Source organism: Lissotriton helveticus, chromosome 6 (assembly GCF_964261635.1).
Source record: "Lissotriton helveticus chromosome 6, aLisHel1.1, whole genome shotgun sequence".
Classification (NCBI taxonomy): Eukaryota; Metazoa; Chordata; class Amphibia; order Caudata; family Salamandridae; genus Lissotriton; species Lissotriton helveticus.
Genome location: NC_136067.1, coordinates 1,641,355,553 through 1,641,374,791, shown reverse-complemented (window position 1 = coordinate 1,641,374,791; position 19,239 = coordinate 1,641,355,553). Strand labels below are relative to the sequence as shown.

At 44.0% G+C, this 19,239-nt stretch overlaps 1 protein-coding gene across 1 annotated transcript in view; it reads right to left on the bottom strand.

The window, feature by feature from the left end:
* Positions 1-19,239, bottom strand: part of EML6 (EMAP like 6) — a 928,771-nt gene that overhangs the window by 31,484 nt on the left and 878,048 nt on the right. Inside the window, exons 39-40 of the mRNA XM_078649484.1 lie at positions 14,701-14,854; positions 12,390-12,490 (exon numbers count right to left, since the gene is read on the bottom strand). Of these exons, the coding sequence (XP_078505610.1) occupies positions 12,390-12,490; positions 14,701-14,854 (255 nt within the window). The remainder of the gene's footprint in view (positions 1-12,389; positions 12,491-14,700; positions 14,855-19,239) is intronic.

Below are 19,239 nucleotides of genomic sequence, written 5' to 3'. Positions count from 1 at the left end.
CAAGGCGGCCACTTGGAAGTCGGTCCATACCTTTGCTAAGCATTACTGCCTGGACACTGATGCCAGGGCAGACGCTCAGGTTGGGCAGGCTTCGTTGCGGAATCTGTTCGCACAGTAGTGGCGTTATTTTATTCTCCACCGCCGCTTGGTGTGGGGATGGGCTTGCCATTCTATTCACTAGATTATGACTATACACAGAGATCCCCTACTACAGAAGGAGTAGTTTCTGTCCTGTAACTCCAGTTCTGTAGTAGGGGTATCTCTGTTATAGTCATAAGCGCCCTCCCGCCTCCCCGGTGGAGTGTTGTTCATGATCATAATGCTACAGGTCTGGCGTTTTCTGCGCCTTCAAAAAGAACTGAGGCTAAGTTGGACCTGCTATGCATTCTGGGATACTGAGAGAAGGTTCTGGAAGGTTCCTTAAAGGCACAGTATCCTAATTAAGCCACATAATGGCAGCCTATGGGGCTTGTCTGTCCAGGTTCTTCTCTCTATCATTCCTGAGGGATTTTGCTGTTAAGCAAGGGAAATCTGTACAGGCTTTGCTGTTTTGTGGATTTTATGGTGGAATTTCTAGTTGAAGTACTGGACAGTGTAGCCTTTTTGGCTGCATTATCTGTCTTTAAATTCTCTCTTAAGTGTCTATGCATTTTCTGCATTTTTTGACACTGTAAGAGATTATTTTTGATTGCTCCGGGGTCCACGCACATGGGCGGGACTATTCACTAGATTATGACTATAACAGAGATACCCCTACTACAGAACTGGAGTTACAGGACAGAAACTACTCCATCTCTGCTTTGTAATGTGTTGAATTCATTTTCAATAGGAGTCAAGCGTTGATCCAAGTCTTCTGTTTTAGTAGGAAATTGCACAATATCTGCTCTTATTGGTTTGGTTTCCAATGCAAGGGAAGAAATGTTAATGTCCATTTCTGTTAGGCGGATACTAATGGTTGAAATTTCCTGAAAGAGACGGTCCATAGTGTCACCTGATATTACCTTGGAAGTAATGTGAGGTTGAGCAGGTGGTGATGAGGAAGCGCTCTTCGCAGACATATTACTTGATTGTTTTAATGCGTCAGTGAAATGTAACTGCTTAGTAGGCTTGTTTTCGTTCTTGTTATTAGGCATTACCTCAGATACTTGAAGCAGTAAAGAAGAACAATGAATCAAGCTTGCCAATAAGAATAACGTGAATTTAAGTTGTGTAACTTGTTTTGACATAACATGAAACATATAGATATTTGTTGGGTTTTGTTGTTTATTTTTTTTAAATAACGCAGTACATTGGCTCAGGCAGCTGATGTTGCGAGGTAACACAAACAAATTGAGAGGCAGCGATTATGCATTGATGAAGCAAAAGGTTTAAAATTACAGGGAAATTAGTTTTAATCTATTTTCCTATTCAACAGCAGTTTAAACAGAAATTCCAGCAGTCTGTATATTGTTGAAAGGAAGACATAAGGCTTTAATTTACCCCCAGAGATAAGTTGACAGGAATTAGAGCGAGTTTAGCTAAAAAAACAGTCTCAGAGACAAACAGGTGACACATGAACCAGCAATTATTTAGAAATAAAATGTTGCAGTCCAGAGGTGCTGAGCGCAGACACGACTCTGAGGTAATTCAATGCGTGGTAAAAGCGTCATTTATCAAGAGCAGTGCGTGAGGAAACTCCCAGCTTTACTCTGAAAATAACTTAATTGCCTAAACTTCCACCAGCAGTTTTTGACTGAAATAATGGTAGAGCGCTGTGAGGGTGAGAGCAGGAAGAGCTCCTACCTCATGAATCTTCACACGTCAATGCCACAAGCTCATCAGATAAGCAGGCGCGATGACAGCGCGAAGCCCGGGGCTTCAAAGGCTTCACAAGGCCCGACCTGAGCACTTTCTCTCAGACATTCCACAGCTTGTAAAAGGGGTCAGGAAGAGGTCGTTGGGCTACGGAAACATATCCCAGGCATGGCCCGACTTCAGCTTGCTCAGGAACTCTTCAATGACAGTCCTGGAGATGCTGTAAATAATGCTGTCTCCATATAGGTGCCGGCCCGGAGCGGAGCTCTTCAATTAGGCGGCCATCTTCCTACGTGGCCAGACCACGCCCCCTTGTCTGTGTGTTTTAACATGCTTTTTAGCATTGGCAAGGTATGAGTAGTTCTTTGTGATGAAGAAAGTGTCTCAAAGAGGAAATCCTCTTCTAAAGGCTCTTTATGAAGTTCTACTCCATGATAATGAGCAGCCCTGTTAACAAGTTCAAGATAACCAATTCAGGTGGGGAGGGTCTGGAGGGATATAAATCAGGGTTATTATCTGTATTTGGATCTGTGTGGTAATCTTCCCAAGAATCAGTGTCCTGATCCTCATCCCCTTCCCCTTCACCCTGTGGGTCAGGTGTAATTGGCCTTGGAAGGAGTTGAAATATAAGGAGGAGTAGGGTTCATGCCCATATTCCTCTTCTTAAAAGGGATATGAGATAATCCTCTGGTAGGTCAATTTCCCATTTTTTTTTCATGGTTGCCTGAATATGTCCTGTTTTAGGGTTTATAACCAGCTTTTTCTGTTTGGGGTCGAAGGTTGGCTCATTAGATGAAGGCTCTTTTGGGAGAGTGTCTTTCTCTTTCCGTGGAGATGTGGGCATCAAAGGTTTCGGCTCCCAGCCTTTGGGCGTCAATGGTTTCGGCTTTGAGTGTTTGGTCTTGGAGGGTTTCGGCTCCGAGTCTTTAGCCTTTGAGCATTTTGGCTCCAAGTCTTTGGCCTTGGAGGATTTCGGCTCCAATTCTTCGTCCTTGAAGGATTTCGGCTCCGAATGTTTGGCCTTGGAAGGTTTCGACTCTGATTGTTTGGACTTGGGAGGGTTTCGGCTCCAAGCCTTTCGGCATCCATGGTGGAATCTTCGGTCCCGAAGGTATGTTGACCGAGAGATGCTTGGTCTTATGTTTTGTTGCTGAAGGTGTCGGTTCGGCCTCAGAGCGGGGCTGGCTCGAGCCCGAGCCAGAAGGCTTCTCTTTTTGTTTCAGAGCCAGGCCGGAGGGCGGGGCATAAGAAATGTTTTGTCAATGCTGCCTGAACCCGAGGGCGAAGGAGGGACCGGAGCCTGTGTCGTATGCGGAATGGGCACAGGTGGATCTGTGCTCACGGTACGTTGACCCGCAGTGATGTCTTCCTCTTCTACCATGTCAGAGTCGAGCTCGGACATGGAGATCTGCTCGTCTTTCTCTGGCTCTTGAGCTGGTTGTTGGATACAGGAATCTTCTTGGAAGACGTCTGGAATAGAGTTGCTCTGATGTTGCATTTCGTGGCGCCGAGCCCGACGATCACAAAGTGTCTTTTTCGATCGGAATGATCGACACGCGTCACAGTCCTTCTCGTCGTATGAAGATGGAGTCGATGCCCATGCGCATTATCACCAAAAGGAAGCGTCACCTACCTCGTGACTACAAGACTTCTTCGAAAAAACAAAGTGCAAACATCCGGACCCAACCGCAGAAGGCGATCTATGCTAAAGCATATGATCTACAGCTCATATGCCTCGAACAAGTAATTTAGAGAGATTTGCACCCAGTGTGTTCAACATGATTAGGTTCCAGGGTTTTTAGTGTTGAAATGAAAAGCTAAATTTGCAGCACTTGTGGGAGAACAGTAACACAAGTAAATGGTACTGTTTTGAGCTAAAAGTCACAGGGATATATTTAATAGCAAGCACACTCTTTCAAGGGATACAATAGCATGCTGTCTTGGATTGGCGGGATGTTAAAGGTCAAAGGGTTTCCATTTTGTAAAGGATTAATTTGTGCTCAGCTATTCCAAACTGTAGGGTATTTGTCCCCTCCTCATTATATTTCATACAGTTTTCTCCTCTTTTCCTCCCAGTTACGCTCATCCCACGCTCAGCTACCAGCAGCTCATAATCCAACCTCATTATCATTTACAGCAATTTTACCATCCTCTAAATCATTGAAGCTTCATTCAGCAGTCTTCTGGATTCATCTTCATTTAACTCAGCTATACAATCAGGTCACACATTTACCACATAGTCATAACGTGTGGTGGACTCAGAAAATATCTCTGCCACTCATAACTCTGTGTCATTCTGCTAATATTTCTTATGTGCCAGATTAATGCTTTCACCCACCTCATCATAAGATTCCATCTATTCAACTACCTAACCTTTAAAGATGATTTTGCACTGCATCTATTTCATATGTATAGGAGCAATATATGTATCCTCGCCTGTCTGCAAAGATGTTATTGCACTGCACTCACTTCATATATATTGTAATAGTTATCTGTGTACCCCCTCAAGGCCTGGTCCATGCTATAAAAAACTAAGAGGCATGGGGCGTGGCTTGGCGCCCGGCGAGGACGGCAGCGCAGATGTGAGCGCTCCCGGTCGCTCGGGGATTCCGCCGATATTACCCTGCCAACTTCACCTGCAATTCCGCTTTTCTTCAAGCGGAGACCACAGACCATATAGCGGTTCCGAGTGGAAGCTCCGTTCAGCGCCGGAATGATTGTTTTCGGCAATTTCGTAGCGGACGCGGCTCAGTGACAGTCGCGCCCGCCATTTTGTTTTCAGTCAGCACGGACTGCGGCGCTCCTCTCACTCGACCATGCGAGCTTGTTTATGAACCATGGGAATTATCAACTACTTCTGGTGAGCTTTTTTTTTGCACTTCTGTCTAAATGCTGCACCAGGTTCATAACAGCTGCTCCTTAATGAAGCCAAACGAGTCTTTTCAGCGCTCTGCATGTCCTGAGCAGCCATTTTGAGCAAATTGACTTTCCTCTCCTCAAATACCCTGTTGGTGTCATTGGACTTCGTCACCTTGGTGTTGGAGGCGCTGTACTCTCTCATGCTCCTACATTTAACGCCACACGCTTCTTAAGGCAGCTTTCAGCATGGCTTTTACACGCTCTCTTTATCTATTCCACTTGAAAGGTCCTCTCTGCCGCACAAAGTGAATTGGCTGCTGTTCCGCCCTTTTCTTCGACTCTTTGGCACTATTACATTCTGTGCAGCCCTCTAGTTGGGAATTTTGGCACTGCCTCTGCACAAGCAGTGCTTCTCATCGGACTTTGTTTTTCCTTGGTTTTTTTCTCCTTACCAACGACTCCCTTCTACTTCACTTTTATGGAAAAGAAGACATTCTCTCGGACCCCTAAGAATCCGCGTCGTGTCTTCATCAAGAACTCTAGAGTCTTCTCCGCACTGGCACACCTTGAGGCCTCTCAGACTCTCGTTACTCAAATGTCGCAGTCATCTGCGGACCGACCTATTCAGTCTTCAGGGAAAACCACGACGAAACGTCTTCACAAAGATCCTCCATCACCAACAGGGTCCACATCGGCTGTCTCTATGGAGCTGTTATTGGAAGAGATTCGTGCTCTCAGGCCCTTCATGGAAGAAACCAATTCTAAGCTGCAGGTTCTCACTGATAATTGGGCCCACATGGATGCCAGAGTGACTACAGTGGAACGCTCTATCACTTCTCTCCAGGAGTCATCCTCCAAGATACCACACTTGCAATCTCAGATTTCCTCTCTCCACAAACAAGTTGAAGAATTGGAAAATCGAAATAGGCGCAATAATCTTCGTCTCTACCGCCTGGCGGAGAATTGTGAGGGGGCTGATCCCATTGCCTTCTTCAAGTCATTTCTGCCCAAACTCCTTCATCTACCTGAAGATACCGCGCTTAACATCCAGCGTGCACACCGACTGGGGCGTCCCCCTTCTGCTTCCTCTCCTTCTTCACGGCCAAGAGGTATCATCATGTACTTCTTGGAATACACTGACTTACTCAAAGTTATTTCGGCGGCCCGTGCCTCACCTCGACTGCAATGGTCAGGATCCAACCTTTTTTTTGCACAGGATTACGCAAGAGCTACAGCCACGCGACGCAAGGCCTTCTTGGACATGCGACCAGAACTTCGCGCCATTGGAGCCAGATACGGTCTATTCCACCCATGCCTATTCCGAGTGACCTACAACAACAAAACTACGACATATGAGGATCCTGTCCGCCTACGCAGCTTTTTGAATGCAACTCAAGCATCTGATATGGACTTCTCTAGTTCATCGTCAGCTTTTCCGCCATGATTTCTGCGTGTTGAAGCTTTGCAATTTCAGTTAATCTGCATGTTTCTCGTGCATGGTTGAACGTCTTTTTGTTTGCTCTTGTTATGATGTCCGGCGGCTCCTGTTCTTCTGTTCCCCTGTTCTCCCCCCTATTCCCCTCCGTATTTCCTCCCTCTTTGTTCACTACTTAGTATTGTTTACTGCCGCCTGTTTGCGTACCATTTTTGCTACTCGTTACTGCCTTGTTCTCATCCTCTCTCAGTCGTCTCACTCATTATTGTCTTTCCTCCCTTCTCCTTGCAGGTTTTGTCACATGTTTGGCGTCATCCCCCCGACCTGTTGGTTCGTTTGCATCGGGCGCCTGCTTCCTTTGCCTGGTGCCCCCCCCTCACTTATCTCCTCGCGTCCCCTTCCCCTGGTGATCAACCCTCCCCGCCTCTACCCTCCGTAAGTATGTTTTCCCTTTCCTCCCAGTTGTTCACTTTCCTCCCTGTAGCTTTTTTGCTTTTACGTATCCCAATTTTCTCTGTTTCACAGGTGTCTCTTCTTCTTTGTTCTCGAATACTCTTTTATTGCTGTCTTCTGTCTATTATTCTGCCTACTTCTTGGACTACCTTGTCCTCTCCACCACACAACTCGCTCATACTTTTCTTTTCCTCACCTTATTTCTTCTTCCCTCATCCTTTTCCTCTCTATTATACTGCAATGCTTTTTATTGATTCTCTTATTCTTCCTGGCTTTTCAATTTTTTTGATCTCCTTTGCTCCCCTTTCTCTCTCTTTGGTTTTCTTCCTCTTCTTCGACATGATATGTCCCTGGACTACCTTCTCATTTTTTCCGCCTCCTCTTTTTTCTGCACTTTTTTGTTACCTTCTTCTACTTTTCTTTTTTTTCTCCTTCTTTGATTTGATATGTCTCTTAAAATAATCACTTGGAATGTTAAGGGCGTCAACTCACCCATCAAACGACAAAGGATCTTGTCTCATCTTTCGCGTTTAAATGTGGACATTGCTTTTTTACAAGAAACCCATTTGTCTGCTGAAGAATCTGTTAAGTTGAAAAGAAGCTGGGTGGGTGATGTTTATTTTTCCCCTGGGGATGGTAAACGCAATGGAGTTGCTATTCTATGTCACAAAGCTCTTTCTCCTTCTATGATTGCTCAAGAGTCGGATACTGAGGGCCGTTGGACTTATGTTAAACTCTCTATTAAGAATGTTCCAATTTCTCTCCTAAATGTATATGCCCCTACCACTGGCGATCCCACTTTCTGGCATTCATTTTCCCAACATGTCACCAGATTCATTGATGATAATTTTATTTTAGCAGGAGACTGCAATCAGCCCTTAGATCCCTTTTTAGACAGGAACTCTAAAGCACATTTCATTCCTAATAAACCCCACAAATCCTTCTCCCACACCATCTCCCAACATAAACTCACCGATGCTTGGCGTCTTTGTAATCCGAATCTCCGAGAATTTACGTTCTACTCCCCATGTCATCATTCCCAATCTCGAATCGATTACATCTTCGTTACCCACAATATTGCCCAAACTCTCTCTTATGCAGAAATAGGTCCAATTTTACTTTCTGACCATGCCCCTACCTTAGTCCAATTGGATCTCTTACCCAAATCAACAGGCCCTAAACGTTGGCGTTTCAATAATTCTCTTCTCCTAGACCCCAAATTCACTACTGCCTTCACCTCTTTTTCCCATGAATTCTTTGCCCTAAACGATGATTCTCCTGTCCCCCGACACACTATTTGGGATGCTTTTAAAGCGGCAGCTAGGGACTTTATCATCGGCTTTGTTGCTAAAAAACGTAGAGTTGCTCGAGAAGCTACCAAAACCATCCTTCTAGATATTAAGAAATTGGAGCATTCTTATTTTACCTCTCGCTCACAGCAAACGTTGACTGCCCTTATCAGCGCTAAGATGAAATTTAACAAAAAATCTACTGATGATGCATCATTATATTTATTGAAATCTAGTGCCAAGTTCTATGGGGGCAAAAATAAGGCTGGCAAGATCTTAGCCAATTATTTAAAGGTGAAACATAACAAACTAAACATTGAATCTATCTACGACACTGACTTGACCCTTAAATATACAGATGCAGACATTCTCACTGCATTCTCTACTTTCTACATGACCTTATATTCTTCGGAAACTCACCCATCTTCCCACTTACTAGACACATTTTTCTCTACTATACAAAAACCAACACATTTTCCACTTGACCTTTCTCAATTAGAACACGATATATCCCAACAGGAATTACTCAAAGCACTTCAAACCCTTCAAAAAGACAAAGCCCCTGGGCCCGACGGCTTCACGGTAGAATTCTTTCTCCACTTTTCACAGCTTCTTATACCCAGACTTCATTCCCTTATTGGCACCTTCCTTTCCTTGGGTTCCTCCTCCGGCTCTTTTTCAGACGCTCATATCTGCCTTATACCCAAGGAGGGGAAGGATCCTCAATACTGCAAAAATTACAGGCCGATTTCTCTGGTCAATATTGATTACAAAATTTTTGCAAAATCCCTTGCAGCTCGACTCGACCTTCTTCTTCCAGACTTGTTGGGTGAGGAACAGTCTGGCTTTGTCAAAGGCCGCTTTATTACTGATAACACCAGACTCCTATTTAACATTCTCTCTAAATCCCGCCTTTTACCTCACCCTCTTGCGGCCATTGCTTTGGACGCTGAAAAAGCGTTCGATAGAGTTGAGTGGACTTATTTATTTCATACCCTCCGATGGTTTGGTTTTGGCCCTATCTTTACGTCTTTAATTTCACTGCTTTATTCTAACCCACGCGCAGCGGTTTGTGCCAATGGTCAAATTTCTTCATTTTTTGATCTTAAAAGAGGTGTTCGTCAAGGATGTCCCCTATCCCCCTTTCTTTTCAACTTGGCTTTAGAACCTTTCCTCTCCAAGCTTCGTCAAAACTCCTCCATTCAAGGTTACCAATTCTCAGATTCCCACATCAAGCTAGCTGCCTATGCGGATGACATTCTGTTATTTATCTCCAACCCCTCTGTCTCCATTCCCGCTTTTCTCACCGAAGTCCATGCTTATTCCCAAATTTCTGGTTACAAACTTAATAATGACAAATGCGAGATTCTTCCTTTAACCAAATTTACATTCCAGCCAGATTTTGCTGCCTCCAACTTTACATGGAGACCTTCCCATATCAAGTACCTTGGAATGCATATTGCCCCCACCATCCCAGATACTGTTTCCCTGTGTATGTCCAAATGTATTCAAAAATTAACGGATCTCACGTCCAAATGGCACCCTCTCTACCTCTCCTGGTGGGGCCGCCTAGACACTATAAAAATGATGCTATCTCCCATTGTTTTATACACACTCTCTAATATTCCAGTCCCTATACCGTCCAAATTTTTCAAACGGATCAACTCCATTCTAACCTCCTTTCTCTGGAACAAAAAGAAACCACGAATGTCCTTGGCACGCTTGATTCGTCCTAAATCTGAGGGTGGGACTAACTTCCCTGATTTCCCAGCCTATCACAAGGCATTCCAACTGAGACAAGCCTCTTTTTGGCTCCAAGATCCAGACACCCCTTGTCCATTATGGGCCAAACTTGAACGCCTTTTTTTATCTCCCTTCTCTTTCTCCGAATACCTCTCCTTCTATCGTAAACCTGCATCTGTTTCTACTCCGATTCATAAGTTTACCACAAAAATACTCCTCTCCTTCTCTCATTCACCCCCTACCGCTATTGCTGATTTCTTATCCTCCCCCATATGGCATAACACCTCCTTACTCATTCGAGACAGACCCTTTTTCTGGAAATCTTGGCACGCTCGGGGTCTCCAATGGATTTCCCAACTTTTTTCCGACTCCTCTTTTATACCTTTCCATGAACTCCGCATCCTTTATGACTTACCCACTTCCTTCGCACGCAAATATCATTCGCTTAAAAATGCAGTTTTATTGAAATATGATCTCCTCACTCAACCCAACCCTGCCTCTTCCTCATCCACACCAACTGTCTCACTTCACTCCTTCTTGCGCACTGCACCGAAGGCTACTGCTATTTATAAATACCTCCACGCTACTGAGGCTCCAAGACCTAAATCCAAAGTCGAGGAATCCTGGGAACATGACCTATCTGTCTCTTGGTCAGTTCCCTTCTGGGACAAAATCTGGACCAAACTCCGCAAATCTTCAAGAGCAGCAACACTCACTCAGACTTTATTCTTTATTTACAACAGACTCCTCTTCACACCCTCTGCCCTACACACACGCTTTCCTATCACTCCTCACACATGCTGGTCCTGCTCATCTCCACAAGCTGACTTATTCCATATGCTATTTTTATGTACTCATGTTCGTAGTTTTTGGTTACAGGTATGGGCTCAACTTAATGTGATTTTTCATACTTCTATCCCTTTCTCCCACACACATATCTTTCTGGGTAGCCTTTCCCCTTGCTGGGATGTTGTTGACTTAAAACCCCAAATTGTTGACCTTTTACTTGCTGCTGCTTTCCAACAAATAACAGTTAACTGGAAGGATTTCTCCAAAATCTCTTTCAAAGCATGGTGGTTTAATGTCTGCCATAATCACAGACTAGATACCACTCATGTTTTCCCGGCATGTTTGGCTGTCAAGCGCATGGACTTATGGACTCCAGTTACACTTTATTTGGACTCATGCAGTAAACGTTTGTTTCACCCAATGCCCCCTCAACAAGAAGTTCCCAAACCCCCCTAAACGCTCGATACATTCCATCTATCCTTCACTGTATCAATTTCTTATATTTTCCCAATGTTTTTATGGTTGCCATGTTTTACGCTCATGCATTTTTCTTGTCTCTCTTCCTTATTTTTCGCTTTGTACCCAAATTTCTTTTTTTTTTTTTTTCTTACTTCAAATGCATTTGTACATTTATGCCCTTTTAAGAGTCTTTAACTTTGTATTCCATTGTATTCTGTTTTGACACCTGTCTTTATCTTTTTATTATTATCAAATAAAATTCTTTTGAACTTAAAAAAAACTAAGAGGCAGATTTACAAGTCCCGTGCGCCACTTTTGCGCCGCCGTTGCGTCACTTCTGTGACCCAGCGACGCATAAAGCTAGCACCATGCTGTGACGGATTTACAACGTGACACATCTAGGGAGATGTGTCACGTTGCAAAGCTCTGCGCCACATTAAAACTGTGTCAGGTTTAATGTATGCAGGGTGGGCGTTCCGTCGTAAGGAAGCCCCGTAAAAGTGACGCAGTGAAATCTACAAGATTTCACGGAGTCACTTTTATATACATGCTGCGTCAAAAACCTGCGCCTGCTTGAAGCAGGCATAAGGAGTGATGCAGCATGTTAGGCATAGGACGCCCCTGAGCATTGCTGGAGTTGCGTTGCGCTTGCAACACGACTCTAGCAATGCGCCACCCATACGGCATCAGATGCGACATGCATCTGCCTATCCCTGCACCACGGTGCGCCGCATTGTAAATGTGATGCATCCGTGGTGGCGCAAGGGTAGAATTGTGTGTCGCATCTTTACTGGCGCATCCATGCTGATATGCAGGGATGTGCCAGTCCTTGTAAATCTGCCCCTAAGTAACTAGCACTAGTGACTAGTGAAAATATTGCTGCTTACCAGCCAGCCAGGAAGATGAGTGGTGGTTGAGCCTTCGTTCCTTCCTGCATACTGGGTTTGAGTCTGGGCTCAATGGTTCTATGCCACCCTCATTCTAAGGTTCTGCCACTCACACTTAGCAGGTTATATATTCCTCACAATTAGTAGGCACTAACTCCTCCCGCTAAAGAGGCTCTAATCCCCTCCCACAATGCCTTAAAGGTCCCCAATCCAGCTTCCTCTTATATTACTAGTTGACTTTATGCTTGACTTTTACCATTTACAGCTGTCCACTGCCTTTTGGCTAAGTTAGCGCTACAGAAATGCCATATATACACATACTTTGCAGGTAGTACGCCCTCCAGACGTAGCAGACTCATTGCCCTACACACTTAGCATGTCATAGAGATTTTTATAGCATTCTATTGCTGTTAATCTGCCTTAACACTGTTGAAGCAGGTTCTCTGTCCCTCTCATTTTTTATCACTCCCAAGAGGATGACACTTAACATGAGATGAACGTTGATTAGCAGGTGTGTGTGCGTACACATCGTGAATTTCTTGCATGGGTGAAGGAGTGGAAGTATTAGGGGAAAGCTGTTGAGTTAAAGGACTCCATAAATCACCTTTTATATTAGGGATGGCAGGCCATCTGTTTTAAAAGCAGAAGCATTTGTAGAATGTGACATCGAAATAGACCTACCTGCAGTCGTCTCCTCCTGTACTTATCACATACTTGTCATCATGTGAAAAGCGCACGTTGGTCACATGAGCCGAATGCCCAAAGTAACGCTTGTGCTTGGCCTGAAAAAAGACAAGGATTACAGATAAACATCATCTATGGAAGAAAAAATGTCCACCAATCTACACTCATGCTTTAACATTTGTGATAAACCACTTTTCAAAAGGAATGATGTTGGCACTGCTTAATTTGAGGCGGGTGGTCCGGTGCTCAGCACTGGCACTTAATTGTCAACACCAGCGCTTGTGACTGTCTGCCACAAAGTGGCACTGTCTGAGTAATTTAGAGATGGCTCCCAACAACAGTTAATTATTAATTTAAAATACATTAAAACAAAATTACTATTACTTGCCACCCAAGTCATTCTTATAGCTTTGGGGCATGAAATAGCCCGAATTGTCAAACTTGTAGGAGTGGGATGGTTAGTAGTTGTGTTGTTACTATCATTGGTGGCATGGCAGAGACAATGTGTGGTGCAAGCTGCAATGGCCTTCTGATGAGAGCCCTGGTACTTATGTTTTTTATTTACAAATCAAGCACTAGATGTTGGTGTTATACAGTTAGCTATTCTCAACATTAAGAGTGGGTTTGATGAGACAGTTCCAAATGTTATACAAAGAACTAATTCTAAAGCATGCAATAAAAACTTACTTTACTGAAAACAGATACAGTTGATTTATTGTTGCTTCGTGCTGCATTTTTAGTTTCACAGAGTAACGTATCTTTTTCTTACTAAGAACAGGTTTTGGCTGGTTGTGTGTCAATGTATAAGGTCAACAATATCCGCTTCCAAAAATACTGTATTCACTACCACCATGATGTCGACTCCGATGATGGCTAGATTGGACTAGATCCTAACCTTTCTTTTGACTACCAAACCAAGCGGGTGGCAGGGATGTGCTTCGGAATTCTGAAAGTCCTGCGTAAAACCTTGGACCTACTACCTATGGCTGCTAGGAAGACACTAGTCCATGCACTAGTGACTTCTCGCCTAGATTACGGGAACATCTTGTATCTAGGCGCTCCAGCCAGATGCTTACTGCGTCTGCAGGGAGTGCAGAATGCAGCAGCCCGCCTCATTCTGAGACGCCCGAGAAGATCTTCTGCCAGGGCAGCACGGGCGGCACTTCATTGGCTCCCGATTAAAGAAAGAGTTGCCTTTAAAGCACTCTGTACCTGCCATAAGATTTTGCAGGGAAATGCTCCTGCCTATCTAACTTACCTTGTGTCCCCGCACATTCCCTCATGTCTGTTGAGGTCGGGTGGGGTTGGTCTGGTATGTGTGCCGGCCATAAAAAAGCGAGGATGGGTGGCAGATCTTTCCACCTATTGGCGGCTAAACTCTGGAATGCCCTCCCGATTGAGCTCCAGATGGAGAACCAAGAAAAATGTTTTAGGAAAAAACTAAAAACACATCTGTTTCCTCAAGGATAAGTCAGAGGGGTTCTGGGCTGACCACGGCTATTCTTACCGCAGCGCGGGGATACACTGGCATTAGTGTAACCATGGCGCTTTACAAATGGACTTATTATTATTATTATGATGTAATGATAATCGATATGAAATATGTGTCATTTGATAAATAATCATGTACTATAGTGACCTCCACTGTTCTTGCTGTACACTGTGGACTTATCACGTAGTATCCTAATCATAGCTCAAATGCCTCTACAGTTGAGCTATGAGTAGGTTATGATATGGTAAGGACCTAGTAATATCTTAATGTTAGACTTCAAGACTTCCTAAGCTAGGCAAAGATACACCAATAGACATTCACAGCAGATAAGGGTTTCACACTCCTCCAGTAGGCCCATCTCCCTGAACAATACAACTGGTATTCTTAAAGACTAACCCTATGTGATGGCTGTATGAGTACAGGCAGGGTTGCTGAGTCATGAAGCTGGATACCAGTTATAAGAAAAAAGGAGTCCAATGTAACAACTAGAATACAATACTCCACAGCAAAATATGCAACCAAAAGAACAGCAGAAAAATCTGTCAAGGTTCCTACAAAATCCATAACAGTTCTGAAGGCAAGGCTAGAACTCAAATTAAACACCTTTGAGAGAGAGGGGATGTGCTCACAGAATACACAACTGTCCTTTGGAGAGCAGAAAGAGGCATGCTTTTGAAAAGCTAAACAACCTACCTTTGGGTCTTTTTTTATTGCTTAGCTATTTCTCAAGCATGTCAGATAAGGCTAATACACAGTAAGCTGATGAAGATACAAAACACGCTTGATAAACCAATAAGCATTTCGATGTCAACTTACAAATTTTTCGCTGCACGGGAAGTCAAACAGTTTCACCAGCCCAAAATCATCTCCAGTAACTATGTTTAGACCAGCATGTGTCACACAAGCACAATTGACATCCGCTTTGTCAGCATTCCGTGGCCAAATTCCAAGAACTTCATCTCCCAGAATGCTGTTCCAAAACATAATAATAATTTTTATTTCCAACACATTAATGTAGACATTTAAACATCTAACAGAGTTTTTCTTAACAGAAAGAAAAGTATAAGAAAATCCACAACTTGATAAACCAAGGCCTACAGCACAATAATGCAACATCATCTTCACTGCGGAGACAACCAATCCACTTGCCCCGTTAATACATTTTGTAATTTCTTTCAAGCTCCTCAATGACTGGTCCCTCAGACTTCCTGCCCCACTCACCAGACCTTCTGTTGTGTCTCTGTGGGGTGGGGCTTCCAGGGAAGTAATGGGGTTCGTCTGGCATTTTGGAACAGTTTAGTGATGCTATATTTTGCATGTATGCATGGTCACATGAATTACTCCACTGAGTCTTGTTGAAGAAACACAGGACTGTGTAACAGTGACTTGAGTTGTATTTATATGGTAGCTGTGTAGAGCCACTCATGCACACTTAGGCAAGTGCTGCAGGGAGTGACAGCAGTGGTCAGTTTGGGCACACTTTAGGCAAGTGCCATAGACCAGCAAGATGCAGGTATTTTCGGGGTGATCCTTTTGGGTACACTTTGGCAGCGCAGCGGATCTTACGCTTCAGTACTGGTGTCATATTCAGCGATGGAAGCACTAGAGTCTATCACTCTTGTCCATGGTGGCTGCAAGCTACTCCTGCATAACTGACTCACTCATTCCCTCTTCTCTAAGGTAGGTCACTTCCAGTTATTTTAGGCCAGGGAGGCAGTTCTTCATTCAGATTAGACTCCAGGGGATATCCCCTCACCTCTAGGAAGGTGGCTGTCTTGAAGACACCAGCCCTGGTTGTGCAGTAGTCCTATGACACACCCTGTCCTTGGCCAGAGAGAACTTAGAACTGGAACAATAAGAAGCCAACAGCTCCCATTTTTATAGAGGTGCGGCTGACAGGAGATGTGTATTCTCCTTTCATGTGCTCTACTCAGTGCGGCTTCCAGACTCAGCCTTTGCCTGAAGTGATGCTCCTCACTTCAAGCAAAAGCTGAAGCACCCACAAAGAGGCACAGAGAGGTGTGATCATTTCGCACCTGGTCATCCACAGCCACACTGAACGTGATCAGGAAGAGTGACAAAAGGGTGGCCTCTCTACAGGACCATTTTCACACTCAACAACAAAGATGGCAGTCCTAGCATTCATCAAATGACTCTACTCGGGCAAACTAATCAACAGCTCTTCGTAGCAAAAGGACCTTATTAAATTATTGAGGGGAAGCCTGTCTCCGCTTCCTCACTTTAGTGTGTAAGTCCCCTCCATTCAGTCTCAGTAATGTCAGCAATGCACTTCCACTGCCTGGGAAGGTAGTCTGACCTCAAACGCGAGCACATAAGCAGGTCATTGGTTTTCAAAATGGAACCTATAGGCTTCTTTCACTCAGGTTGACTCAGACACACACATAGCATGTATCACACAGACTACACAAACAGGGACACATTCCTTGGAATGTTAGTGCAAGGATCTGTATCTAGCTTGCAGTTGTAGCAGCAGAATTTTACACAACTGAACCTGTGACAAAGATAAAAAGGTCTGGTCACAACTATATGACCACTAAAGCACAGTATACTACAACCACCTTTTTAAGTGCTAGTACTCATGGCAGGGACATTAGTCTGCTGTCATTAAAGAGAGCGCGTTTAGTTTGCCCCTCAAGAATCACGATGGAACCAGGACTGTGCTTGTGCCAAGGGACAGAGTGTGGCTAAGGCCAAAATATCAAACACCAGGATCCCAAATACTCACAGTTGGGCACTCCAACTAGGGAACACGGATTACTAGGAGACATTCCTCTCTCAATATGTCCTTACATATTGAAACTTAAATGTACTTAGGAAAGGTAAAGTCCCCTCAAACACTCAGCAGCAGTGGACTATTGCATCCAGTTCCCTCCTTCATTTAGTAGAAAGATAAAAGAAAATCTGTAAATACACAATTTGAATTTGAATTGGTTCATGCTCACCGATCCAGACACAAACACTGTGGGTGGCAGAATTAATAAAGGAACTGTGAACAAGTTCAAGTCTACATTATTCCTGACACTCCATGACCTCCTCCACTCATGACTCCATAAGAACCTCAAAACACTCAATCTCAAGGCCAGGCTCGGTGTTATGCACCAAAATGTGGTGACAAGGATTGTTTTGATACCTTCACACAGCTCAATCACATCGAAATCCACTCCCTATACCTCTCAACAGGACCTCAGAGTCTTAGATGGTTTTCCTGTTTCTTTTTCATAGACTGCCATCTTGTCTGGTGCTTGTAGACTTTCAGCCTCTGTTTCTATCTCTCCCTTCAGGGCACCTTTTTACCTTTGGTCCACATGCCTCTGATTCAGCTGGCTGCCAACAATCTAACCAGTCCCAGTTTTGTTCTGCTGAGAGCTAAGAAGAATAGCAAGGTTTTGTCTTCAGAGAAGATATTTAGGCGGAACAGGAAATGTATCATATACATTTATGGCACATTTCTCTGATGGCCTTCTTTGCCACTTCAAAGCTTTTGTGCTGCCTGAGAGAAGTCAACAAAAATAAGCACCCTAGCATTTTCCTACTATACTGGTCTATACTATCTGGTCATGGGTAGAATCTTGATCCTACCCCTGTAGTTCAGTAAGCATGTACTATTTTTCCTGAGAGCAACCAGCAGGCAGGAAAAACAGGAGACCTAGGTGCTTTTCCTGCAGAGAAAAAGAATGGCAGCTCCTTAAGCTTTAGGACCTTGAGAATCTATTGCGCTGGGAGGAGTTCCATACAAGATTCCTTGAGTGACTTGATATAAAGAAACCTCAGCACAATTTTTTCAGAACTACTCACTCTGTTGGAGATCTTTTGGAGGTCTGTCCTCAGTAAATTCACTGCATCAATATTTTGTTCTAGAATTGTTTGTGATACTTGGAATATAGCCAAGGCTCTGTCTGTTGCATTAACCCTCCTATCCGTTAAATGGTTAAATGTTGTTGTATTCTTGAGAGACTTGAGGAATGCTATTTGTCCAGTTGATGCTACAGCTGTGTTCCCACATGTCCCCATTACCTCTTGATCAGCACCAGATATTTTCTCGTGGGAGAAAAGGAAAAGGTTGTCCTTGTTTTGCCTCTACAGGATCAATAGACTCCTAAAGCACTGTCACTTCTGCACCCTAGAATAAACCTATTCCAACAGATATATTTATTGAATCTGCACCCGGGCAGTCATAAAAGTGACAAGTACTGAGGCTCCAAAGTCAAAACGCATGCTGACGACCGACTGTTGAAGGGTTAATTGTACCGGGTCCCCACTAAGTCTTCACCTGCAAAGGAGCAATAGCAAGGATAGTGGTATACCACGGACAGATTAAGGGCCCCTTACATCGCCTTGATGTCCCCGAAGAAGGTCTTCTCACTGGGGTGTGAGGGAGTAAACCAGCCTGGTGAATACCAGTCTCAGCAGCCTGTTCACATCCTAATGCCTGACCACCGCACACCGCAAAGGCTTTACTCTCATGATCCAAGCACAGTCATTCACTACATTGAATTCCAAAGCAGGTGTTGCCAATCAAGTTTTCCACATGTTTTTGTTAAAAAAACAAAAAAAATTGTTTAGATTTTCAATGGATATGTTCAGACAAAAAAAGCAACTTGGTCAATGTCATACATGGCAAAGCACCTTGGATTTTTCATCACATTTCTAGTATGAGGTTACAGAGCAAGTGATAAAGGCTAAAAGGAATAGAATGTCAGCAACAGGCAGAAGCAGCCATGAGGGAATGAGTCACTGCTGAGGCTGCGAGTGCCAAAGGTTACAGGCACATACAAAAACAACTCAATTATTGCTATTTCCTTGTATACATACCAAATGCACAACCCTTAAAATGACACCATCAAACTCCCCACAGTTCGTAAAATATTTCCAAGCATCGACGAATCAGCTGGGCATGGCTTTCCAGTTTACCTTGCAGGGGACCCCAGAAATCCCTGAGTCTACATCGCTTGAATTGCGGCATGGCAAGCCAAAAGGCAGAGTTAATTCTGTAAGCAGTGTCCCACAGCTATGCTTCTCTTTTGGGTTGAGGGCCTTTTAACCAGGACATGGCTTCTATATGCGTGGCCAACAGAACCAGCATGGCTGTAATCATTCTAACTGGCGTTGGGACATCCGACAGATAGCCCAGCAGTAGCTACAGGAGTTAGTACCAACTCACATGCCAAAAGGAGAAAATGGAAGGGCAAGCTCAGTCCAAATGGAGGACGTTTGGTACTATGACCGGGGCAGCATGACGGAGGGTACTTGTCATATTGTTAAATGTGTTTTTGTAATACATTCTATTTATACATTTAACGTGAAGGAGTTTCTGCCTATTGTTTATGAAGACCT